This window comes from Trichosurus vulpecula, chromosome 6, assembly GCF_011100635.1.
Source record: "Trichosurus vulpecula isolate mTriVul1 chromosome 6, mTriVul1.pri, whole genome shotgun sequence".
Classification (NCBI taxonomy): Eukaryota; Metazoa; Chordata; class Mammalia; order Diprotodontia; family Phalangeridae; genus Trichosurus; species Trichosurus vulpecula.
This window is the reverse complement of record NC_050578.1, coordinates 168,275,075-168,301,877: the sequence shown is the minus strand read 5'-3', so window position 1 is coordinate 168,301,877 and position 26,803 is coordinate 168,275,075. Positions and strand designations below refer to the sequence as shown.

Here is a 26,803-nt window from a genome sequence, read left to right as displayed (position 1 = left end):
TGCGTCTTGCGTCATAACTGTGCGCCATAGATAGGGTTAGAGCAACCAATTCCTGATGGCCTCCAATATCGCGAGGTCTCCATCAGCGTTCTCCGCTTTTCCTTGTCTCTCCGCCCCGCGATGACGCATTTCTCCTGAGACGACCGAAACTTTGGACTTCCCTGGAAAGTGGTTTCAGAATACTTCCTGCTCTTCGTCACTTCCCTATTCGTCACTTCCCGGTGGAGCCCGGGGCGGGCCAGCCGGGTCCCTGAGTCTCCTTTTTAGAGATGGCTCTCCGCTGCCGCAGGGTCTCCGTTATCTTGGAGTCCCGGGTGAGTGAAGGACCCCGGAGGCTGCCAGGGCGGGCGGGTGCGGTGGGAAGCTGAACCCTGCCAGGCCTTTTCCTGTTCCTCGTCGTCCCACAGCTGACCCTGACAGTTCAGTCTTGGCGCTGTCCACCCGACCCAGCACCAAGCCTCGTCCTTGACTTTACGCTGGGGGCTTGTAAGAGACGTGCAGGAGCAACGAGAACAGATTCTTAAGGGATGAAAAAAGGGCAAACGTAATAATAGTAATAACTCTCACTCGTGCAGCACTCGATGCTTTTCAGAGAGCATTTCTCTACGTTTTCTCATTCAACCAGTCAACGTTTATCAAGTCTAATGGCTAGGTGTTAGGTACCCTACCAGATCCTGGGGACATAAATGTGAAAAAGATAAAAATACCATTCTGGTTGGAGGGGTGGGGAAGTAATACAACTTGATCACTGATAAGTAAACAAAGTTAAAATAGAGTGATTAAGTGACCGCCCACCAGTAGAATTAGGAAAAGCCGTTTATTGGTGCCAGCAACTCTTTGTAAGCTGGATCTTGAGGCAAACTAACAGATTTCACATACTCTACATTCCACCCAAATTGACCTAGAAGCTCTGCATATGTAACAAACATTCCATCTTCTGTGTCTCTATTATCCCATAAGTGTGGAATTCACTATCCTTATCTTGACTTCAGTGGTTCTTAATCTTTTTTATTTCATGGACCCCTTTGGCAGTTCCTATGGATTCCTCCGAATAATAATCTTAAAATGCATAAAATAAAACCCAAGGGAAACCAATTATGTTAAAATAGTTTATCAGAATATTTTCTTAAAAGCCAAGTTTATGGGCCAGAGGTTAAGAATCCCTGCTGTGCCTCTTAGTATCCCTAAGCTTCCTTTAAAGCTCAATAGGTACTTTGGACAAGAGGCCTTTCCTGATCTACTTAGTTTATGTTGACGGTATCTGTGTACATTTTGCTCCCTTCCCTTCCCGCTCCCCCACACCCCGCCCCCCGGAAAAGAATGTAAATTCTTTGAGAGCAGAGACTACTTCATTTTTGTCTTTATTCCTTTGTACCAAGCACAGCGTCTAGCAAGTAGTAGACGTTTAACAAATGCTTCTTGAGTGCATAGTTGAATCCTTAAAACAATCTTGTAAAAAGAGTGCTGTAGGTAGAAGTATCCCCATTTTGCAGGCAAAGAAACTGATGGGGAAATGAACGAAATGACTTGCCCATGGTCATACAACTAGTGTCCCAGGTGGGGTTATTGGTGGATATCCACTATGCTCAAAACATAATCCTGTGGCAGACAGTAATAATGTGTTGGTACAAGAACGATGTGTGTAGTAGCTTGTCCAACTATATGGTCTTAATATCAGGTTTCTGATTTTATAAAATGCAGACTTGATATTAAACATAAGTGGCGAAAAATACCTTACCTAGATGTGTAGCTAGTATTTAATAGCTTGCAAAACAATTTCACACATATCACAGAATCTAAAAAAGCATCTATCCCAAAAGAAGGGATTCTTTTTCAGAAATGGGTTGGGCAAGATGCCCAGAGAGGTCTTCCAAGTTTTGAAATTCTGTGTTTCTCTGGTAATTTAGTGATTTCTCTTATATAATGAAGACTAACTTCAGCAATATAGAGACTCACCAATTTAGACAAATGATACTGAACAAGAAAAATTTCAATTATGGAGTTTTTTTAAAATGGAAGTTTTGTTACTTTCAAATATATATATTGATACAAGAACTTCAAGGTAGCCAACAAAATGTTCCTCAATAGCTGGAACTTGCTTTTATAAATACGTGTCTATTCGCCAACAAAACATGGCATACGTGTCTATTCGCCAACAAAACATGGCATACGTGTCTATTCGCCAACAAAACATGGCATACTTTAATTGGTGTTGAGATCCAAGTGACAGTTATGGGCAGGGTGTGCTTTTATGTCTTAGGTTGTAAACTACCAGAGAATAGACATAACTTTCTTGTTTTTCTAAACAGTTTCTATTCTGGGCCTTGGGGAGTAGATATAATGTTGCCGGGATCATTTGCCATTTAGCTAAATTCAGTGAGCTGCTTTGTGTGATAACACAATTAACCTTTCCTAGGTACTTGGAAACTATTTGTGTAGTCTGTACAGAACATTAAGTTCTTTGCCAGACAAAAAGAAAGAGTTGCTACAGAATGGACCAGGCCTTCAGGATTTTATATCTGGTGACCTTTCAGACAAGAACACCTGGGCTGAATATAAAGGAAATTTGAAACGTCAGAAAGGAGAAAGGTAATTGTAATTTCAGGGAATCTGAATGCCATTTACATTCCATAATACTTTGTCTCTGATTACAGTTTTGAGTGTTGAATGTTTTATTTTAAAAATAAGTTTTATTGGGTCTAGACAGGGAGCTACCCTTTTTATTACAAACTCATTAAACAGCCTAAATCAGTCAGAAGTGGTAATAGTGCCAAATTATTTAACTATGATTTCTAGATTAGTTTTGAGCAGATATGATTCTTATTATCTGGTTTTCCTACTTTATTAGAGGTTAGTCAACACTATGCATAGACGGGGTGATCTAGGGTGAAGAAAATTTTTTCTTTCTTTGGAAATGCAAAACAGCAAAATGATTTAATAGCAGTAGTGTCTATTAAGAGTTATATTTCCTAATAGTTTTATTTGGCTTTCCTTAGGCTAAGCTTGCCACCATGGCTAAAAACAGAGATTCCTATTGGAAAAAATTACAATAAGCTGAAAAATACTTTGCGGAATTTAAATCTCCATACAGTAAGTATGTAATATCATTGTTAGCTTTCCCTAAAAAAGTATTTTCTTTAGCAGTACTCTAATATTCCAGTACACCAATGATTCTGTGATTTTACTGATATCAACTCATCCCTACCCACCCATCCTGTGCAACTCTTGTCTATATCTTCCCATAAGTTGTCCTCCATGGGGTTCATCTTTCATGCTTTCCCTAAGCAAGATTTGAACTCAGGCCTTCCTGACTCCACTGCCAGTGCTCTATCTGTTTTGCCAAGCTGCTTTTCCTAGGTTTAAGGAATTTAAGTTTTGTCTTTCTGTGTAGAAAGGAAATAAATTTAAAACCTTTTCCCTTCAAAACTGAGTCCTGAAGGATCTATACTTCAATGGATCCATGATTTCATTGATGTGGATATTCCTTCTATTCCATCTACAAATTTTGTTTGCAAATTTGTAATTTGCACAATTTTCATCTTGTGCAATTCTTGGCATATTTTACCATAAATCCTGCATAGTGTTATCTACTCAATATTAAGAATATATTTCAAGTTGTAATTGCTTCACATTTCGTAGGATAAAATAGAGCTTGAGCCTGAAGTAATTATTCTGCTCCTGGGAAAATGGTTATTGGTAGAATTATTACTGTCACATCGAAATTCATAGTTATTAGATGTTTGATGAAAAATTTCAGGTTATTGCTTACTGTCAGTTATGTTCTAATTATAGGTATGTGAAGAAGCACGATGCCCCAACATTGGGGAGTGCTGGGGAGGGGGAGAGCATGCCACTGCTACAGCTACTATCATGGTGAGCCCAGTCTTGTTCTCCTGAAGTCTTTTGTCTAAGAAGGAAAACACATTTTGTGACCTCCACAGAACCATACAGACTAAAATAATGTGGCCGTTGTTTAGGTTTTTAATTTTATTTTGGTGAATTTAAAGAAAATTTTTGATAACGTTATCTGTAGTGCAGCCCAGAGTGAGCTCTCTCATTGTAAAATTTATATAGCATTTACTGTTTGTCCTTATCATTTTGCAATTATACTATTTTGTGATGTATGTTGTTGTCTTGAACTACTAAGTTTTTTATTGTTTAGTTTTTAGCATGTTTATTTTTAGTCTTCCCCACGTAGATTTTGAAGTTCATAAGGATAGGGACTGTGTCTTATATCTTTGTCCTACTGTACCTAATACAAAAAGAAGCACTCAGTAAATATTTATGCATTTGGTACTCAGTTAACTTGATAATTTAAATGATAACATTTTTCTTCCAGTTGATGGGGGACACTTGTACAAGAGGTTGCAGATTTTGTTCTGTTAAGACTGCAAGAAACCCACCTCCATTGGATCCTAATGAGCCCTACAGTACAGCGAAAGCAATTGCAGAGTGGGGACTTGATTATGTTGTGCTGACGTCAGTGGATCGGGATGGTTAGTCATAATAATAACCACCTTTTTTTGCAGGGTTATATGGTGATGAAGTGCTTCCCCGTTGTTGTATTGATTTATTACTTGAGTCTTGTAATCTTTTAATTTTTAGTATATTTATGTCTACTTTCCCTGACTATATTATAACCTCACTAAGGTTAACAGCTGTGTCTTCTGTCACCATTTGATGGAACTCTTCATCCTACCTTTTTTTTTTTTTAATCTCAAAATCCATTGACATCGCTCTTTATTCTAGTCTCCCAGTCTCTGGAAGAGACTTCCCTTCTTGCCAAGGCCAACTTCCTTACATCTGTGTGTGATCACATCCCCCTTTAGCAGGTTGTATTCTCAATCCCTTCCATTTTCATTTCTTTCTCTGCGTGCGTGTGTGCGTGCGTGTGTTTGTGTGAATGATTTCTCAATAGTCTCTTTCATAATGGAACTTCTCTGGGTGCTATGACATGATGCATCATCTGCAGCAATGAATTCTTTTGTTCCTAGATCTACCTGATGGGGGAGCTGAACACTTTGCAAAGACAGTTTCACATTTAAAGGAAAGGTGAGTGTTTTCCCTTTGATTTCATGATTTCAAGACTTGTGGGAAATTCAAAATCTTAAAATTTGATGACAAAAAAATGCACAGTCAGGACTTCCATTAGACAACTGAAGCATGTGAGTATACTAATATTTTGAGTAAATTGTTCCCTGGGTGTTCAGTGGTTATCAATGTAAGGTTAATAGCTGCATTTTTCAAAATATACTAAATTCCCCTTGACTGTTATCCATAACTTGTTGGCTTCATTTCACTCACAGTTTGTATTCCTGAAGGAGAGTCATATTAATGCCTCATAACATCTAAGCTTCTTTCTTGGAATGATACCAAAGGATATTTTGTGGGAGGCATGATAGTTGGTATCCAGGATCTTGAAAGGGTCAAGATGTATACAGAACTCCTTAATCTCATATTGTCTATATTTTTTTCCTTTTTCTATTAAAAAAAGGTTTATTCATGCTTTTAGGGAATTTTAATGTTGCTGTCACTTCACAATATCATTCTCCATCCTCAATAGAACCTTCCCTTCTAATAAAGAACCACAGTTAAACAAAGCAAACTGGGACATTGACAACGTGTGCCTTGTTCTTTACCTGTGGTCTACTGAGAGAAAGAGAAGATATGTTTCATCTTTACTGTTCTGAAGTCAAGATTGGTGATTGCACTGACCTCAATCACATTGTCTTTTAGTGTTATTTTCCTTAATACTCTTGTGGTCCTTGTGCATATTCTTAAATTTCTTTGTTCTGCTTACTTATCTCTATGCCATTTCAAATAAATCTTCCTTGATTTCTTTGAATTCCTCATATTCATCATGTGTAATGGCAAGTTAATTATTTATTGTGGTCATTTACCACACTGTCTTCAGTAGTTTCCCAGGTGAAGAATACACACTTGTCTCCAGTTTTTTACAAATGTTATGGATCATTTTAATTACCTTTCATTATTTTGTAATCCCTGAGTCTCTCCCCTGCCTGATGAAGAACTGGGGGTTAAGAGCATTCAGTATATCTGGGGAGTAGAAAGGGTACATTATGCACATACAATGATACATGGAGGGAATCCGATAAGCAATAATGTTTGGACAAAAAGGCCTGACATATATTTAGAAAAAAATGGACAAACTTGAGGGGATACAGAGGAGGTGATCCATATTTATGTTTCTCCTAACATTTGTGATCAGATCAGATCGGTCTCAGAATATCTTTTGTTGTTGTTCTTCAATTGTTTTTTCAGTCGTTTCTGACTCTTCATGACCTTATTTGGGATTTTCTTGGCAAAGATATTGGAGTGGTTTGATATTTCTTTCTCCAGCATATTTTACAGATGAGGAAGCTGAGGCTAACAGGGTTAAGTGACTTGCTCAGTGTCACACACCAAGTATCTGAGGCTGGATTTGAACTGAGAAAGACCCATCTTCCTGACTCCAGGCTTGGCACTCTATCCACTGTGTCACCTAGCTGTCCCAGAATATCTTAAGATCTGTGTTTAATTGGATTGAGTGTGGTTTAGGATTATTTAAGTAAAGGAAAAAGGAAATGGAGAACCAGTACATTTGGAAATTCAGTTTTCTGATGATGATTATGTTTTACTCCTATCTTTGTTGTAGCAAGTCATGCTATGGCACAAAATCATATAATATGAGAGTTGGGTGGGACTTCAGAGGTCATAGGTCACCTAGTACAACCCATACCTATCTGACCAGGAATGACCCCTGCAGCATCCTCTGCAAGTGGTCATCCACCCTCTGCTGGATGATCTCCAGGGTTGTTAGAGTGGTTTGGCCCAAGGCACTTAATGTGATTTCAGTTTAGTTTCATAATAAATGTAGTACTGCCTGGCAACTCATTACTAAAGATTAATCTGATGGGAACAGAAATGTTATGACTCAAATTGATTCTTCATGTTAGAAATGTAGACATTGTTTCAAGAATAAGATGGCACTGTACTGTTATTAAGTTTAATAATTCTGTGATAACAGTGAAAGAAAAGAAAATTTGGGAAAAGAAAGATCTGAAAAAAGTGATGCAAATATAATTGGAGGGTTTTTTATTAAAAATTTTTCCATTCTAGTCATTTAACTCCGATTGCCCTGCCTTCCCACCCCTCAAAAAAATTTTTTTTCCATTCAAAAAAATTTCTTCATCTCTCACTTCTCTCCCCCCACTCGAAATTGTGTTGAGAAAAAGAAAAAACCTCCAATACAAACAAATATAGTTAAGTAAAACAAATTCCTGCATTGTCCATGTCCCAAAAATGTCTCAATAGGCACTCTGAATCTGTCACAGTGTGAATAATATGTTTCATCATGAGTCCTCTGAATTGTGGTTGGTCGTAGCATTATTCAGAATTTCTAAGTTTTTCAAAGATGTTTGTCTTTATTACAAACGGTATAAATTCTCCTGGTTCTGCTTACTTCACTGAGCATCAGCTGCTGTGTCTTCCTAGCTTTCCCTGATCTTCATCATTTCTTAGAACACAATCATATTCAATCACATTCATATGTTATATGGTAAAAGTTACTACTTTTTCAGCTGCTCCTCAATAAATAGTTCCCCCCACCCCATTTCCAGTTCTTTGCAACCACAAAAAGAGGTGCTATACTTTATATATATCCTGAGTTTGAGTTTGTTTTGTTTAGGATTAATCTCTCTCTTAATCTACCCTACCTCTCATTCCCTCTCCATTGTCCCTTTCTCTCCTGTTTTCTCTGTGGAGTAAAATGCATTTCTATACCACAGAAAAAGAGAGAAAGGGAGAATGAGAGAGACAGAGAGAGAGAGAGAGAGAGTCTGTTTGTCTGTCTATTCACATATGCTTTCCTCTTTTAATGAATCAATAAGTGCCTACTGTGTGTAAGGAACTGTACTAAGCACTGACCAGTTCAGATGAGAGTGAGGTTCCAGTTCTAACATCTCCCCTCTCCATGTTTATATAGATTGTTGCTTTTGTGCCCTGAGTATATGATAGTTTTCCTTATCCTTTCTCTTACTTTACCCTTTCCCTTTTCCCAGTGGATTCCTTTTCACTTCCCTTTCCATTCACATTTCAAGATCATCAAAGCATAACAAAACCACTCCCAGGCTCCTCTTTCTAATGAGACTCCTCCTTTGGCACCTGAAGGGACAGCTAGGTGTCTCAGCGGATAGACCACTGGGCCTGCCGTCAGGAAAATCTGAGTTCAAATCTAGACTCAGATATTTATTAGCTGTGTGACCCCGGGCAAGTCACTTAACCCAATTTGCCTCAGTTTCCTCATCTATAAAATGATCTGGAGAAGGAAATGACAAACCACTCCAGTATCCTTGCCAAGAACATCGGAAATGGGGTCACAAAGAGTCAGACAGGACTGAAGCAATTGAACGACAAGAAAAAGAGTTCTGAGGGGACATGTGTGTCACCTCCCTACATTGGAATGTAAGCAGTTCATTTTTGTTTAGTCTCTTATCATTCATCTTTACATTTTTATATCTCTCCTAATCCCTGTGTTTGAATGTCAAGAGTTTCTACACAGGTCTGGTCTTTTCTTAGGAATGCCTAGAAGGTCTGTTTTTTCCCCTTTAGGAGTATACTCAGTTTTGTTGGGTAAATTATTCTCGTAAGCCTGTATCAATTGCCTTTTGGAAGATCTTATTCCAAGATGTCTGCTCCTTTAAGTTGGGGCTGCTAAATCATATGTGATCCTGGCTGTAACTCCTTAGTACTTAAATTCTTTCTTTCTGGCTACTTGCAGTATTTTTTCTTTGTCATGGAAGCCCCTGATTTGGGGTATCATGCTTCTGGGATCTTTCATTTGGGGGTTTCTTTCAGGAGGTTGCCAGTGAATCATTTCTATTTCTACTTCGCCCTCTGGTTGGAGAACTGGAAGTTTTCTTTTGTAATTAAAAAATAATATGTCTGGGCTCCTTCTTTTAGTCATTTCAGATAATTTAGCAATTTAAAAATTCTCCTTAGTCTGGTTTCTAGGTCAGTTGTTTCTGCTGTGAGATATTTTACTTTTTTTCTCAGCCTTTTGACTTTGTTTTAACAAAGTTGTCTGACAGAGTCATTAGTTTTCCTTTGTTCCATTCTAATTTTCAGAGTTTGTTGCTTGATTAAGGTTTTGTACCTCCTTTTCCAAGCTTGTTCATTCCCTTTCTAATCCTTTCTTCCATGTGATGTTTCTTTTCCAATTTTTTCTCTAGCACTCTCATTTCATTTTTAAAAAAATTTAAGACTTAAAAAAGTCTAAAGACTAAAAAACTTTTATTCTTGCTTCATCTTTTCCAGAAAGTCATTATCTTCTTCTGAGTTTGTGTGGGGGGAAGGGGGCTTCTGTTTGTTCTTCTAGGCTACTTTTTGACTTCAGACTTTAGTTAGGGTAGAATTCTGCACACTTCCAGAGGGAATAACTGAGCTGAGCTTCTATGCTTTAGGGCAAGGATTGACAAATTACAGCCCTCAGGCCAAATCCAGCCTGCCACCTGTTTTTGTGGCCCAAAGCTAAAATGTTTTTGTACATTTTGAAATGTCTGGTGTAGTTGCTCTTCCCATCCTTGTTTTCTTTATTGCCGTTTCTCCTTTCTCAACCAGCACATCAAGGACTATCATAGTAGAATCCAAATGTGGTGGTGCCATTGTCATTGATAGAGAAAAGAGTTTGCTAGGGAAATCTTTACTTAACTTTTCCATTTGTCTTTTTTCTTTTGAGGGTGGAAGACAGGGCAGTTGGGGTTAAGTGACTTGCCCAAGGTTACACAGCTAGTAAATGTGTCAAGTGTCTGAGGCCGAATTTGAACTCAGGTCCTCCTGACTCCAGGACCGGTGCTCTACACATTGAGCCACCTAGCTGCCCCAACTTTTCTATTTTCCATCTATGTTTTTGTTTTGTTTTGTTTTGTGTCTTCCTTTCATTTTCTTCCTTAAAGGCCCTTGGCATGATCTTTTTATTTGGATATTTTAGTGAACTTTCTGCATTGATTTTGATTTTTTTGTGATGTAATGTTGCTCATGATTTTCCATCATCTCCTTCACTAATGGTTTTACAAATGGATTTATATATTTAAACTGGTTTTGCACTTGGATGCCTCAGCTTATTAAGGAAATCAGATGTTCGCAGGCTAAAGCGGTTTCTAGTCTTTTTTGATCCCTTTGATATGGCAATTAAATTGTATTGATCAGACTTCGTCAGTGTTGACTTCTTTTATCTCCTTCCCATTTTGTAGTATTAATAGCTTCCTTCAGTAAGGTCATTTGATGAAAGTATTCTGTGTTTCTTAAGCATCTATTGCTTTGCATTTTGGGGTGGGGGAGTGGTTTCTAGTGCCTAGCACAGTTCATTGCATAATAATAACGTTAGAATGCGTTAATACTTATTTTTTTGGACTTGAATTTCCAGAGGTCTTGTATGGTCCTGGATCCTTGATCCAGGTTGTACTTCTCTCTGTTTATAGGAGGAGCTCTTTCTAGCTGGATTATTATGATTCTTCCAAGAAACCATGTTCAATTTAAAGAGGAAAATGTATTATGGAGGAAATTTACTACACTGTAAAGTTTATGAAGTAGTACTTGGAAAATAGCAGAATTTGAACTCAAATACCTCTCACTTCAAGTTCAATTCCCTTTCAATTATACCACACTTCCACCCTCTTTTTCCAGAGACCTGGCAGGCAGTAATGTGGGGTGCCTCAGATATAATAGGCATTTAATAACTACCGTACACTCCTTCTCCCATCAGTCATCCCTAAAGAATGAATATTTGTGGTGTTCTCTGTAGCTGCTCTCCCAGGGCAAAGATCTAGGACTTCATAGCAATAATTGTTAAGTATCAGATTATCAGCTGTGGCTCTAATAGTTTTTATAATCATTTCATAATACTGGTGCTGAACCAGTAGGTATAGCTAAAGTATAAGTGGGAAGATTAAAGTTTAGTTTGCAGTTCGTTTGAGGAAAGCTGGCAACTCAGGAACCCAGAAAATAGCTTTTACTGTAGTTCTAAGAAATTTAGGGAATTTCATTTGATGTAGTAAAACAGAAATTAAAATTACAGTTACCAGATGAGTACTTGATTGAACACTGATTCAGATGAAATATATCTATATACTCTTTCCTGAATGTATGCTATTTGACCGTGTAAACTTTATTTTAAAAACAAAGGCTGAAGATCTAAAGACTATTAAAAATTCCATTGAACAAGTTTTAGAAATCTTGGATGTGATCAACGGTATTATTAATAGTTCACTATTCATCATTTTTATTTTCCTCTAGGAATTCAAATATATTAGTGGAATGCTTGACCCCTGATTTCCGAGGAGACCTTAAATCTGTCGAGAAAGTTGCACTCTCAGGATTAGATGTGTATGCCCATAATGTGGAAACTGTTCCAGAATTACAGAGGTGATCACACACACACACACACACACACACACACACCCCTATAATTTTTATCACTAAAATGACCTTGCCTTTTGTCTGTCACTTATTGTCTTAGAGTTGCCCGAGGCAGTGGGAGATGAGGTAACTTGCCCTGAGTGACTCAGTGTCAGAGAAAGTCCTCAAAGCTGGGCATGCTGACTTTGGAGGCCCAAGGCATGTCATGCTGCTCCTTTGTAAGATTATGGTGCTATTTTCAAAGTAATTTTTTTTAAAGCAGCACAATTTTATATAAGTGACACCTTCAGTCAGTCATAGTTCTGAAGATGTCAGCTTAAGGAACAAGGGAGCTCTCACTTTAATGATGCAAAAGATCCGACTAGGACTTTTCCTTTCAAATACTCTTGGGCTTTGTCTTAGAAAAAGCGACAGCCCCCTTTTTTCCTTCTTATTCAATATTAGAAACAATTGCTGGACCTTTAAGGTTGCACATTTAGACCTGTATTTGGTGTTAAAGAAAATTCTTTTAACCTTGAATCAGGATTAATTTTGAAACACTTTCATTTCCTTGGATTCTGGGAAACCATTTTGCAATGATTTTGTGCAGTTGTTCCCATTATTACCCAGTGCAGTAAAACTTGAAAGGAGCAGCCATTGCAAGCATTTATCAGCATTTTAACTAAACCACAAACATATGGAGGAATTAATTTAATTCAGAGAAATCTTTTCGGAAGTAATTAGTCTTTCTCCACCACTTGTTGTGGTTTTAAGGCACTAAGTTTTTCTTTCTCTCTCCTCTACTAATTGTTTTCATATCATATATCAACCAAATGTAATATGAAAATAACTAGAAAGTTTACTGATTTATTTTAGCAACTTTCTGGTATATATCCCTCTTAGATAGGTGGTTTTTTTTTTTAATTTTCTTGCCATGTAACCCTGGCACACAGCCCAGTACAGCTTTCCCTTGTTTTGGAACCCACCTCCAGTCGGTGCCAGTTGACTTGTTCTGCTTAAGTAACATTCTTTTCACTGAAAATTCCAGAATCATCTATTTTTTTTTCCTTGAATAGCCAGGAACTTTTTTTTTTACCAGCAGAGGGCAGCTTGTTCTTTATAAACAGAATAGGCATAAAAGTTTCTTGGACCTTAGAATAGTAGCTTCAACTTAATTTTTTCCTTTGTTCAGTTGTTAGGCCTTCCTTCTCCAAATGCCCATACACAAACACTCTGACTGCCTCTTTTTATTTATCTTTTGTAGCTTCTAATTGCTGGGTTTTTAGTGCCAAAATGGGTATGATGAGAGAAGTTCCTTACTTGGACACCATTATATCTTTGCCCAGTCTTTCCCCCTTTACCACAAGCAGAACACCTAAGGAGGACCCCAGGATACCAACAACATTTTGTTTTCTTCTTATTTAACAGTAAAATATTTATGCAGAAGTACTACCACCAAATTACATAACATACAGAATGTACAGTCTTCTAGTCTTTTCAAGTCTTAAACTTCTTTTAATTTGATTCATTGATAACACTGATCTTTTTAAAGGAAAGTACGTGATCCCCGAGCCAATTTTAACCAATCTCTGCAAGTACTGAAACATGCCAAGAAGGTTCAGCCTGATGTCGTTTCTAAAACATCCATAATGTTGGGCTTAGGAGAGACTGATGAACAACTGTATTCAACAATGAAAGGTAAATTAGGAGAAAAAAACAGGGAACCTTTCTTATGTAATATGGTAATTGGGAGGGGTCCGCATCGAAGGTCCTACCATATTCATATGCTGCCTCCCATGTTTCTGTAGTTTAAATATAACTGTCATATACAGAAAGTGGTCATAATGAATAGCAAAAAGAAAAAGAAATTTCACTGTCTTACTACTTTGAAAGTTGTTATCAAACCTCCCTACCCTTGAATGAAGTTAGAACATAACATGATCCCTCACTTATATAATCACATAGCATCCCAAAGCATTGGGCTTTGTTGAATCCTAGTCCTAAAAGTCCATTTTCTGTGTTAACTTTTGGGTTTTTGCAAAACTATAATTTGTTTCTCCCATACATTCTTACCCTACTTGAAAACATTTGTCTGGTCACTTGTTTTGAAACTTTATTAGCCAGTCCTAACCTTTTAGAGTAGAATTCTCTTCAAAACAGTTATTCAGATATATCATAGATCAAACCATGTCCCCCCAAACATAAATTCTACATAAAATAAAAACCTGTTATAACATGATTAGTCGATTAGATGTAGCATAGGTCTGATCCTGATCACCAGGGTTATAGGTTAGTTTAAAGTTATCACCCACAGTGTTCTGGAGCACCCCATAGGAAGCACTAGATCTAAATGTACAGTGTCATAACATCTGCTAAGGCAATTTCTGCTTCTTTCTATAGCACTACGTGAGGCAGATGTGGATTGTTTGACCTTAGGACAATATATGCAACCAACAAAGCGTCACCTTAAGGTACAGTATCTCTTTACCTTTTCTGGAAGCTTCATAGTAATTTAAATTGGATCTTCAGCTTGAAAGCTAGACAATCAAAATGCTGCACGTGGTACATTATGTGTATTTAAGGGGCCTCATTTTCATTTTATTCTACATAGAAATGTCCTGTTGACACATGCCAAGGTTTATAATATTAGAATAAGCTCACGCGAAGGGAATGGGAAAAAGGCCACTCATAGAATCCTAGATCTAGAGCTGGACCTTAAAGATTATCAAGTCTAACCGCTTCATTTTACAAATGAGCAAACTGACACCCAGAGAGATTAACTGTGTTTGAGGCAGGAGTTAAATCTAGATTTTCCTGACTCCCAGTCCAGTGTCCAAGGATTATATGACCGATAGCAGAGAAATGAGGAACAAAGGTCAGGGCCTTCAAGGTGCTGCTTTTGACCTAGACTTGGTTAATTCTTTTTTTTTAGTATTTTAAGAAATTTTCTTTTTTTGTTGTTTGAACTTGATACCATCAGTAAAAATGGACATTTCCTTATCCAAAGAAGAACAGAAAGGATTGTTGATGACATCATGATTCTCTATTAGAGACAGATTTTTTTTTTGAGGTACATACTTATCACAGGAGTTCTACGTTGCCCTTCTTTTCTTTGTTTCCTTCTGTTCTTTTCTGTGTACTCTTTTTTATTGGCTAGTCTCCACTCGTTTTCATAACATACCCCTCCTCCCACCAGAAAAAACCCTCTTTCCCGCCAAACAAATAAGTACACCTAAGCTAAACCAGTCACATGTTGGTCATGTCTGAAAGTGCCTGATTCACTGTACTTCTGGACCGTTACCTCCCTGTTAAGAGGTGGAAAGCTTGATTAAGCATCAGTCCTCTGCATTGGGATTAGTGATTCTGTTGGTCATTGTTCTTTTTCTTTGACAGTGTTGTGGTCATTTGTAAGTTGTTCTCCTTTTTCTGCATATTTCACTCTGTATCAATTCATACAAGCCCTGTCATGGGTCTTTTAACCTATCCATCTTATAATTTCTTATTGCTCAATAACATTTCATCATATTCATATACCATAATTTGTTTTTCTGTTCCCTAATTGATGAGCATCCTCTTATTTCTAATTCTTTGAAACAATAAAAAATGTTGTGTAAATTTTTTCTGCAAATGGGATCTTTCCCTCTTTCTTTGATCTCTTTGGGGTATATACCTAGTACTGGTATCACTGGACAAAAGGGCATATTCAGTTTGTATGGTTCCAAATTGCCTTCCAGAATGCATTACGTAATACCCCAGCATTAGTGTTCCTGTCCTCCAACAATTGTCGTCTCTTTTTCTCATCTTTGCAATCTCATGGGTATGGGATAGAAATGCAGGGTTGCTTCCATTTCTGTTTCTCATATAAATGATCTGGAGCATTTTTTCATTTAGTTGTTGATAGCTTGCCCTTATTTTAGTTCTTAAAATAACTGCCTCTTCATATTTTTTGGCCATGTGTCTTTCAGGGAGTGCTTCCTCTTAAATGATGATATCAGTTCCCTGTGTCTCTTGGATAAGAGAGCTTCATAAGAGAAATTTGCTACAAAGATTCTTTTTTTTCCAGTTGTTTCTTTTCTATTTGCGTTGATTTTGTTTGAGCAAAAGCTCTTCATTTTATGTGATCAAAATTGTCCATTTTACCTCCTGTTGGTTTTACTATCCTTTGTTTGGGCAAGAACTCTCCTCCTTTCTGTAGTTGTGAAAGCTGCTTCCTTTCTATGACTCTAATTTGTCATGACGTCTTATGCCATCTAATTTGGAGCTCATTTTGGCATACAGAGCGAGATGTTGGTCTAAATCTAATTTCTACCAGACTGCTTTCTGGTTTTCCAGGCAGTTTTCATCAGGTAGCTTTTCCTTACCCTCTTTTGATTTCAAACACTGTGCTTCTGAATTCAGTTGCTTCTAGGTCTTATCTACCTATTCTGTCCACTGCTCAACTTATCTGCTTTTCAAATAGTCTTAGAGAGTTTTAATTATTCTGCTTTGTTAGTATAGTTTGAAATCTGGTACTTAGGCCTAAAAAGCACCAATGTGGTACCATAGTGGATAGAGTGCTGGTCCTGGAGTCAGGAAGATTCACCTTTCTGAGTTCACATCTGACCTCAGACATTTACTAGCTGTATGACCCTGAGCAGGTCACTTCACTTTGTTTGCTTCAGTTTCCTCATCCGTAAAATGAGCTGGAGAAGGAAATGGCAAACCTCTCCAGTGTCTCTGCCAAGAAAACTCCAAATGGGGTCACAAAGAGTCGGACACAACTGAAACAACAACTTAGGCCCTGTTCTCTCGGTTGGTGACTGCCTACTCAGAGGGGCCCCAGCCATGCCTTTTTTTTTTTCTCCACATAAATTTTGTTATTTTTTTCCCTAGTTTTGTAAAATAACTCTTTGGCAGTTAGCTTTAGCTCTGAAACTATAAATTTAAGTGAGCATTGCCATTTTTATTATATTTGCAGAGCCCAACTTCATTAGTTCTTGATTTTGCCTACTATTAGATAAAACAGTACAACAGATAAATAAGATTTAAGAATTATGATTATCTTTTCTCCTGTGCCATTTTTTGGAATTTCAAATATTAGAGCAAAATTGGCTTTTGTATCTTCTTGTGTTTCCCTGTCTTAGCTCTAGTAAGGTACATGTGAGCCCATGAAATCACTAGAAGGCAGAGATAGATAGCAAGCTAATAAAGAGGGAAAAGCAGGAACTTAGCAGTATAACATAGTAGAGAAAGCAGTGGATGAGAAGACAAGAAGCTAAGGTTCTCAACTCTTCACTTAAATTCTTATGGCCTCAGGTCCTCATGTGTGAAATTTGAAGAGGTCAGATTGACTGATCCACAAGGAATCAGCCAGCTCAGATATTCAATGCTCTAGGTCATAAAGTGAATAATCAAGAGTAGGCTTTCATTCTGATAAAAAAAGGAGAATTTAAGGGCATTATTTTCCTGTGTTATGATTTTGAGACACTACTAGAAATTGATCTTAACTACTTCCTTAAATCTAGGTAGAAGAGTATATTACTCCTGAAAAGTTCAAGTACTGGGAAAACATAGGAAATGAACTTGGATTTTACTATACTGCCAGTGGACCATTAGTACGCTCCTCATATAAAGCAGGTAAGGACTACAGGACACTTTTTTTTTTGTTTAAGTTATAACTTTATTGTAATATAAAATCCCAAATGAAAGTTCTGCAACAAATTACATTTATATTTTTTTTTAAAAATATGTGTTTGTAGGGTATTATATGAGGTTTTTTTTTATTGACAGATTATTTCTTAAATATAGTTTGCTTATTAAACCAAGAACATTTTCTTCTCTCTAGTGTTTTGTTTCTTTTAGAGCCAAGGTGAAATAATATTTTTGGAAATAAGCAGTTTGTTTTCATAATTCAAATTTTTATAGCATGATGTTCAATAATATGTTTTCCTGAGGCATGTTTATCTTTTTGTCAAGAACTAATTTGAAAATGGTCCCTACAATCAGATCATTTCCAGCTACTAAAAATGCCTTTCTGATAGCATTATTATGAAAACACTCACCTTTCTAATTTCTTTTTTTCCAGAGGCAAAGAACTCTAAAGCTTGTCTCTCTGAAATTCATTTCTTCCTTTGGGCAGTAACTTGAGTCTGAAAGAAACATTTTTTAAGGAGAACAATGCTATTTAAAAATGGGGTCAGTTAAAACATTCCCTGTACAGATTTAACCCCTCCTTGTTTATGGTGAGCCTTGCCATGGCAGAGGATCTTGTGTAACTCAATGAAAGTATGATCTTTGCCAGACAGGATTATCCAAGACAGGCAGGCTATAATAGAGAGTTCTGACAAAAGGTGATCCATTGGAAAAAGAAATGGCAAATTACTCAGGTGTCTTTGCCAAGAAAACCGTATGAACAGTATTAAAATGCTAAAAGGTAGGACACTGGAGATGAACCCCTTGTGTCAGAAAGGCCTGGTGTGCTATGGTCCATGGAGTCACAAAGAGTCAGACACAAGTGAACAACAACAACAGATACAGATTTAACATAAAGAAGGTTTATGTCACATTTGATGTCAGTGGGATTTAAAATCTCGTTGGTTTGGTTTTGGAAGAAAGCTGTTTAAAATGTTCTTAGATATACGTTCAATTTAAAATATATTTAAATTCTAAATATGGGCATTTTCTAACTTGAGTAAAAATTCTGTTTGCACATATTAATGCTTAAATATATTAATGTTATTCAGTGTTTCTCCTAGGACATTACAACTCCTAGGAGTTGTAATGAAATAAGAGTAGGTGTAAGTTAGGAAAACATAGATTCATTTGGTAAAAAATGCTAAGATTATGGGACTTCAGACACTAATTATGTTGTACCTCATGCAGTGATACTGAGAAAGTTAAATATAAAAAAAGGTTAATATACAAGGACCATAATTAAGAAGCAAGATGCATCCCTTAAGTTTTTAAAACTTCACAGAAATACTGCTTGACAAGAACTTTTCTAACATCTAAACATTAAATACTACTAATATATTTCTGTATTAATATGGAGAAATAGAATTTTCAATCAGGTTAGAAAAAGTTATTATTTGGACATCAATCCACAAACCTTTTAGTGCCATTTAATTTCTCCGCTAAAGTTTAGATTGTTCTAGACCTTGGGTTATTTTTTTTTAATTTGTTTGGTATTTTATTTTTCTCTAGTTACATATAAAAACAATTTTTAACATTTCATTTTTAAAGTTCCAAATTCTCTCCCTTCCTCCCTCCCTATCCTCCCAAGGCAAGCAATTCAATATAGGTTAGTCATGTGTAGTCATGCAAAACAGTTCCATATTAGTCATGTTGTGAAAGAAAACAGAGCAAAAAAAAAAACCCAAAACAAAACCGCAAGAAAAATAAAGTAAAAATGTATGCTTCAGTCTGTATTCAGACACCATCATATCTTTCCCTGGGGATGGATAGCATTTCTCATCATAAGTCTTTCAGAGTTGTCTTGGATCATTGTATTGCTGCGAATAGCTGTCATTCACAGCTGATCGTCTTACAATGTTGCTGTTACTTTGTACACAGTACATTTTACTTCGCATCAGCACATGTAACTCCTTCCACATTTTTCTGAGAGCCTCCTGCTCATCATTTCTTTTAGCATGATAGTATTCCGTCATAATCATATACCACGATTTGTTTAGCCGTTCCCCAATTGATGGGCATCCCCTCAGTTTCGAATTCTCTACCACCAGAAAAGAATTGCTGTCAATATTTTTGTACATATAGATCCTTTTCCTTTTTGGTTTTTTATCTGTTTTGGGATACAGACCTAGTAGTGGTATGCTTATAGAACTTGGTTTTTGAACCCTCAAATGATGACTTGAGTTAACAACTTGATAGACATTCAGCCCTCTTCTGCCTGGCTAAATGGATGTAAAAGAGTTCCCGGGACTAGTTTCCCCATCCTTGGGCTGGTGATGAGCCTCATTGACTACAGGTCTTAAATTCACTTCATTTCTGATCCTGAGTAAGGTAATGGGGGGGGGGCGGTGCAGCTAGGTGGCCCAGTGAGTAGACCTCTGGCTGTGGAATCAGGAGGACCTGAGTTCAAATCCAGCCTCAGACACTTGACACACTTACTAGCTGTGTGACCTTGGGCAAGTCACTTAACCCCAATTACCCTGCCTTTCCCCCCTCCAAAAAAAAAACAAACCAAAACCAAAACTTAGTAAGGTAATGGGGGAGAAAAGAAGAGGACACTAGAGGTCTGTACCACGAAAAGTGAAGAGAAGGGAAGTCAAGGGATTTGAGATTAGATGACTTCAGTCATCTATATTTGTAAAGTTAGAGGGCAAAATTATCTGCTGAAAGGAAAGTGGTGGGCATGAAATTGAGGGCTGTGGTGTGGAATAGGAGAGTGAATAGTGACTGCCCTCAGCAGGCAGCCAAGTTGGGGTAAGATTACGTAAATATGTATTGTACTTAGCTTAGTTCTATGACTACCTTTGCAAGTGCTCAGCCATGTGGAAATGCACAAAGTTGCATTACACAAATGAATGCATTATACAAAGTTAATAACTGGACAAGAATAGCAGAACATTAAGGAGATAAGCGATACAATAGTGGAGGATAGGGCATCACTAAAATGACATATAGGGTAAAGGCCAGGTAGGCACAGAAGTAAGGCCAGAAATGGGATGGATAAAAGGGGAGAAATATGGAATCCAAATATTACAGTGGAAGTAAAGAACAAATATTAGACTCATAAAGGAGTGGGAAGGCTTTAAAGAGTTTTTGACCAGATAAAAGAATTTCAGAGTTTCAGATATTATAGCAGTTTTAGTGGTGGTGAGGCCTTAAGTATGAATGCCCAAAAAGTAAAGTTGGAAGTTGAGGGAGCAAGGAAAGGGTGTTAGAAGGATCGATAGAATGGCTATTGAAGTCTTCAGGAATGATGGAAGGGATAGAGAGAAAAACTGAGCCAAGAGCCAGAATCATGGAGAAAGATAGAAGAGGGTCCAGATAACTAATAGATAATAGCAACATGATTGGAGGGTATGGTGTAGTTATGATGTGAACTTTGAAAAGATACACGTTTTATTGTGTTGTTTGCAAAGATCACTTAAGAAACATTTGTTGATTAAAGGAATGTACAGATTACATCACCTGGCCCTGTGAGACCTCTGAAAGTGGAAACAAAGAAGGGCTAGCCCTACAAATATAGAATTTTTAAGGGAAGGCATTTTTCAGGAGGGGCAAATTATGCAAAATGAAAAGTTCCAAGATAAAGGGGAATTATACTACAACATAAGTGCCAAATAAAAATAAAAGTTCAGATGGTGAGATCATTACGAAGAAAGTTTTATCTTCGCCTTTGGGATTGATTGAGCTAAGTAGTTTTAACCTGTTGTGTCTATTCAGCCATAAAAGTGTCTGTTTTATAAAACATCATACCTTAGTTTATAATGTAGTAGATTTTGTTTTCAGAAATGAATTTTGCCAACAATAACAAAATAGACTTTGTTAGATAGCTTATATAAGGCAAATTAAATACATAACTGAAGACTTACAGAATAGGAATATCTTTCATTATTTATACTATGAGGTTGTTAGAAAGAATAACAGATTAAAAGGGGGGTAAACTAAGAAAAGGATCGAGAGCTGGTAATAATTCTAGGGGCAAAAAGACAGCTAACGGATGATAAAGGTGAGGAAGCTAGAGGTTCTGTTAAGTTAGAAAAATATTGGCTTTAGGATTTGAAAGAAGATGCAAATTCCAGTGTTGAAAATTTCTCAAGATAGCAAATTAAGCAACTGGGAACCATTGCAATTGAATAATAAAATTCTAGACACTTGAAAAAATTTTTTCAAATGTAATTGACTTTTACTGGAATATTAATATAAATTGTTATTTTCCTTCAATAGGTGAATTTTTCTTGAAAAATCTAGTGGCAAAAAGGAAGACAAGAACCATATGAATCCGTAAATTGATAAGACATCTTAAAGTTCCTGACATTATTGATCCCACATTCTTAGGCATCCTTAACACCAGAAATGCTTACATCTGATGGAAATATGCCCTGACTTTATTTAACATTCTTCAAGTACTGTGGTGGTGTTTTTTTTAGTGAATCATTTGGAGATTAGTTTTTCCTCATCTTCCTCTTGAACTTTAGCTTACTGAAATAAAAGCATAAAACATCTTGGTAACAATTTAATGTTAAAAGCATAATCCAAAATACATTAGGAGCTTCCAAAGAACCTTTCATCCAACTTGCATATCCATCATCACATCTCAGTTGTGAAAACAGGCTCAAAAGCAGTATTCATCATCAGTCAAGACTATGATCAATTTACTTGCCCTTGTATAGTTGTCCATTAGCACTGAAATAATTGAAAAGGTTTGTTTCTTCAAGTTTTGAATGGTGGTTTTATATCAGTATGAGTATTATACTGTGAAAGATATAATTTTACATTGTTATTTAAATTGTCTGTGGGGAGAGTTTAAAAGGACTCTGGTGAATAAGTAAAGCAGCAAATTTTTTTGTTAGGAAATTTATTTTTTTCCTTTTTGTATAGTATTTTATTCTTGCCAATTACATGTAAAGACAACATTCATTTTTTAAAAATTTTGAGTTCCACATTTTCTCCCTCCTTCCCCCCCAAAAAAACCCCGGAAAACAATTTAATATAGGTTGTATGTGTGCAATCATGCAAAACAAACTTCTATATTAGTCATGTTGTGAAAGAAGAAATAGACCAAAAGAGAAAAAATAAAGTGAAAATAATATGCTTTCATCTGCATTTAGACTCCATCAGAGTCTCAATCAGGAAATATTTAGATGGTCACAATGTCAAATATGTATATACAGCTAACTGATTTTAAATATATTCAGTCAGGTGTTCAATTAAAGCATTTAATCATTGGAAAAGTGAGAGTTATAGTTTTTTATTTTAAAAAACAAAACCAAATAGTAAGAAGTGAGAAAGAAAATAGAAAGCCAACATAGATGGCTGTGACATTATTTTGCATTTCCTATAGATAATTTTCTTACAGCTTATGTATAGCCAATGCATAAGACACATACAATCTTAACTCACTATGGACTTCACAGTTTGGGAGGTCAGTGCTTAAGGGAAGGAGAAGAAAGTAAGAAAGAACGGTGGGTGGGGGTGGGGGGTGGTTACTATTTGCTGCTGTGCATTCCCTGTCACCAGAGTGTTAGGAGTGAGTCCTTGGTGAGAGTTCACCAAGAGGATTAGTGCGGGGGGGAGCACAACTGTGAAAGTGAGCACACCACAGTCAGAGGATGTTCCTGGGGATTTTTCAGGCATGATAAATCAAAGATCATTTGGGTGGGAAAAGCAGAAAATTGATTATTTATATTATATATGATTAATGATTCCCTCCTCAGGTCAAATCTGATGAGAGCAAGATTAATTATATATGCGTAAGTCTGGCTTCTGTTCAGTCACAGAAACGTTGAAAATGTTTAATTTCGTTATTTATTAAACTGTCTCCAGACTCTCCTATATGTTGTAAGCCTTAGTTATTCATTGCCAAGGGGCATGACAGAAGTAACAGTGCAAAGAAGCTTCCCCTAACATGGGGCAGGAAGACCTATGCTACCTAGGGTGAGCTCATACCTCTTCCCTCGAGGAGGGAACTACATGAATGAGAGTTTTCTACTATTGCTTAGTTACTTTTTTGGTAATTGTTTGCTTTCTGGCCTTTTGAAATAAGGAATGATTCATTCATTGGTCTTCCATTTTACCCAATTGCAAATGACTGGGAGATCACAAAAACTAGATTATACAGTTATAGACTTGGTAATAGTTAACAGTAGCACTGACTTGCAAGGAAAAGCTGTAAAGGGAAAACACTGTTATGTCCAGCAATTAGGGATTGTTGAACAAATTGTAGTTAATGAATATAACAAAATTTTATACCTTATCATCTTTCAAGAAATCATCAAGGAGAACTGCCCTGATATTCTAGAGCCACAAGGCAAAATAGAAATTGAAAGAATCCACCGATCGCTTCCTGAAAAAGATCCCAAAAAGAAATCTCCTAGGAATATTGTCGCCAAATTCCAGAGCTCCCAGATCAAGGAGGAAATACTGCAAGCAGCCAGAAAGAAACAATTTGAGTATTGTGGAAACACAATCAGAATAATCCAAGATCTAGCAGCTTCTACATTAAGAGATCGAAGGGCTTGGAATACGATATTCCGGAGGTCAATGGAGCTAGGATTAAAACCTAGAATCACCTACCCAGCAAAACTGAGTATCATGCTCCAAGGCAAAATATGGATTTTTCAATAAAATAGAGGACTTTGAAGCTCTCTCGGTGAAAAGACCAGAGGTGAATAGAAAATTTGACTTTCAAACACAAGAATCAAGAGAAGCATGAAAAGGTAATCAAGAAAAAGAAATTGCAAGGGACTTACTAAAGTTGAACTGTTTTGTTTACATTCCTACATGGAAAGATGAAGTGTATGATTCATGAGACTTCAGTATTAGGGTAGCTGAAGGGAATATTCACATATATATATATATATATATATATATATGTATATGTGAGCATGTATATATGTATGTATGTGTATATATATGTAGAGATTGCGGGCACAGGGTGAGTTGAAGATGAAGGGAAGGTATCTAAAAGAAAGAAAATCTAATTAAGGGATGAGAGAGGGAGATAGGGAGAGATAGAATGGGGTAAATTATCTTGCATAAAAGTGGCAAGAAAAAGCAGTTCTGTAGGAGGAGAAGAGAAGGCAGGTGAGGGGGAATGAGTGAATCTTGCTCTCATCAGATTTGACCTGAGGAGGGAATACTATATATACTCAATTTGGTAACTTACCCCACAGGAAAAAAGGAGGAAGAAGAAGATAAAAGGGGGAGATGATAGAAGGGAGGGCAGATGGGGGTGGAGTTAATCAAAAACAAACACTTTCGAAAGGGGACAGGGTCAAGGGAGAAAATTCAATAAAGGGGGATAGGTTAGGAAGGAGCAAAATATAGTCTTTCACAACATGAGTATTGTGGAAGGGTTATACATAATGTTATGCATGTGGCCTATGTTGAATTGCTTGACTTCTTAGGGAGGGTGGGTGGGGAGGGAAGAGGGGAGAGAATTTGGAACTCAAAGTTTTAAAAACAGATGTTCAAAAACACAAAAAAAAGTTTTTGCATGCAACTAGAAAATAAGAGACACAGGCAATGGGGCATAGAAATTTATCTTTCCCTACAAGAAAGAAAGGGAAAAGGGAATGGGAGGGGAGTGGGGTGACAGAAGGGAGGGCTGACTGGGGAACAGGGCAACCAGAATATACACCATCTTGGAGTGGGGGGAGGGTAGAAATGGGGAGAAAATTTGTAATTCAAACTCTTGTGAAAATCAATGCTGAAAACTAAATATATTAAATAAAAAAAGTGTGGAAGAAAAAAAAAAGAAATGAAAAATAGGAAGAATTCAAAGAAATATGCAAAAAGTGACACAGTAAATAAATCCAGTCTCAAAGACTAATATGCCCACTAACTGCATCTGTGTAAAAGCAACAAAACAGATTAAATACCGTGAACCACCTCTTAAAACACACAGCCTTCCTTTCAACAAAGGGTAAATTGAAGTAAAACTGTTTTAATTGTTTGCTTTGCTTTACTTTAGGGAGATGTACACTCTGAGGTTCATATTTGCTGTGTTAAAATAATTTTTTTAATTCTTCTGTATATTATTTAATATTTTAGTTTTCAACATTGATATCCACAAGATTTTGAGTTACAAATTTTCTCCCCATTTATACCCTCCCCCTTATTCCAAGACAGCGTATATTCTGATTGCCTCGTTCTCCAGTCAGCCCTCCCCTCTTTCACCCCATTCTCCCCCCACATCCTCTTTCCCCTTACTTTCTTGTAGGGCAGGATAGATTTCTATGCCTCATTCCCTATATAGCTTGTTTCCCAGCTGCATGACGAAAAAATTTTAAGCATATGCTTTTAAAACTTTGAGTTCCAAACTCTCCCCTCTTCCCTTCCCACCCACCCTCCCTATGAAGGCAAGCAATTCAACATAGATCACACGTGTATCATTGTGCAAAACACTTCCCCAATGCTGATGTTGTGAAAGACTATATTTTCTTCCAACCTATCCAACATGTCCTCCTTTATTCAATTTTCTCCCTTGACCCTATCCCTTTTCAAAAGTGTTTACTTTTGATTACCTCCTCCCCCTATCTGCCCTCCCTTCTAACATCCCTCCCTTTTTTTTATCCCCTTCCCCTTACTTTCCTGTGGAGTAAGATACCAAATTATGTATGTTATTCCCTCTTCAAGTTGAATCCGATGAGAGTAAGATTCACTCATTCCCCCTCACCTGCCCCCTCTTCCCTTCCAACAGAACTGCTTTTTCTTGCCACTCGTATGTGAGATAATTTGCCCCATTCTATCTCTCTCTTTCTCCCTCTCTCAGTATATTCCTGTCTCACCCCTTAAATTTATTTCAATTTTTAGATATCATCCCTTCATATTCAATTCATCCTGTGCCCTCTGTCTATATTCCCTTCAACTCCCCTAATACTGAGAAAGGTCTCATGAATTACACACATCATCTTTCCATGTAGGAATGTAAACATAACAGTTCAACTTTAGTAAGTCCCTTATAAATTCTCTTGTTTACCTTTTCATGCTTCTCTTGATTCTTGTATTTGAAAGTCAAATTTTCTATTCAGCTCTGGTCTTTTCATTGAGAAAGCTTGAAAGTCCTCTATTTTATTGAAAATCCATATTTTGCCTTGGAGCATGATACTCAGTTTTGCTGGGTAGGTGATTCTTGGTTTTAATCCTAGCTCCATTGACCTCCGGAATATCGTATTCCAAGCCCTTCAATCCCTTAATGTGGAAGCTGCTAGATCTTGTATTATCCTGATTGTGTTTCCATAATACTCAAATTGTTTCTTTCTGGCTGCTTGCAGTATTTTCTCCTTGATCTGGGAGCTCTGAATTTGGCGACAATATTCCTAGGAATTTTCTTTAGGGGATCTTTTTCAGGAAGCGATTGGTGGATTCTTTCAGTTTCTATTTTACCCTCTGGTTCTAGAGTATCAGGGCAGTTTTCCTTGATAATTTCTTGAAAGATGATGTCTAGGCTCTTTTTTTGATCATAGCTTTCAGGTAGTCCAATAATTTTTAAATTATCTCTCCTGGATCTGTTCTCCAGGTCAGTGGTTTTTCCAATGAGATTTCACATTGTCTTCCATTTTTTCCTTCCTTTGGTTCTGTTTTATAATATCTTGATTTCTCATAAAGTCACTAGCTTCCACTTGCTCCAATCTAATTTTTAAGGTGGTATTCTCTTCAGTGGTCTTTTGGACCTCCTTTTCCATTTGCCTTTCAAGGCATTCTTCTCTTCATTGGCTTTTTGGAGCTCTTTTGCAAT

At 37.0% G+C, this 26,803-nt stretch overlaps 1 protein-coding gene across 1 annotated transcript; it reads left to right on the top strand.

The window, feature by feature from the left end:
• The first annotated feature begins 136 nt into the window (after positions 1–136).
• On the top strand, positions 137–22,896 carry LIAS (lipoic acid synthetase). The gene is made up of 11 exons (XM_036764808.1): positions 137–314; positions 2,417–2,589; positions 2,997–3,090; positions 3,793–3,873; positions 4,340–4,496; positions 4,995–5,052; positions 11,293–11,421; positions 12,947–13,092; positions 13,795–13,865; positions 16,899–17,010; positions 21,289–22,896. The coding sequence occupies exons 1-11, from the start codon at positions 270–272 to the stop codon at positions 21,339–21,341; spliced, it is 1,119 nt and encodes a 372-aa protein (XP_036620703.1). The 5' UTR covers positions 137–269; the 3' UTR covers positions 21,342–22,896.
• Positions 22,897–26,803: the final 3,907 nt, after the last annotated feature.

Bases quoted from the DNA above. Each gene is read 5' to 3' on its own strand.
- LIAS (XM_036764808.1), top strand. From the start codon at position 270: ATGGCTCTCCGCTGCCGCAGGGTCTCCGTTATCTTGGAGTCCCGG. The intron at 5,053-11,292 runs GTGAGTGTTTTC...ATTTTCCTCTAG, and splicing joins GTTTCACATTTAAAGGAAAG to GAATTCAAATATATTAGTGG. The intron at 13,866-16,898 runs GTACAGTATCTC...CCTTAAATCTAG, and splicing joins CAACAAAGCGTCACCTTAAG to GTAGAAGAGTATATTACTCC.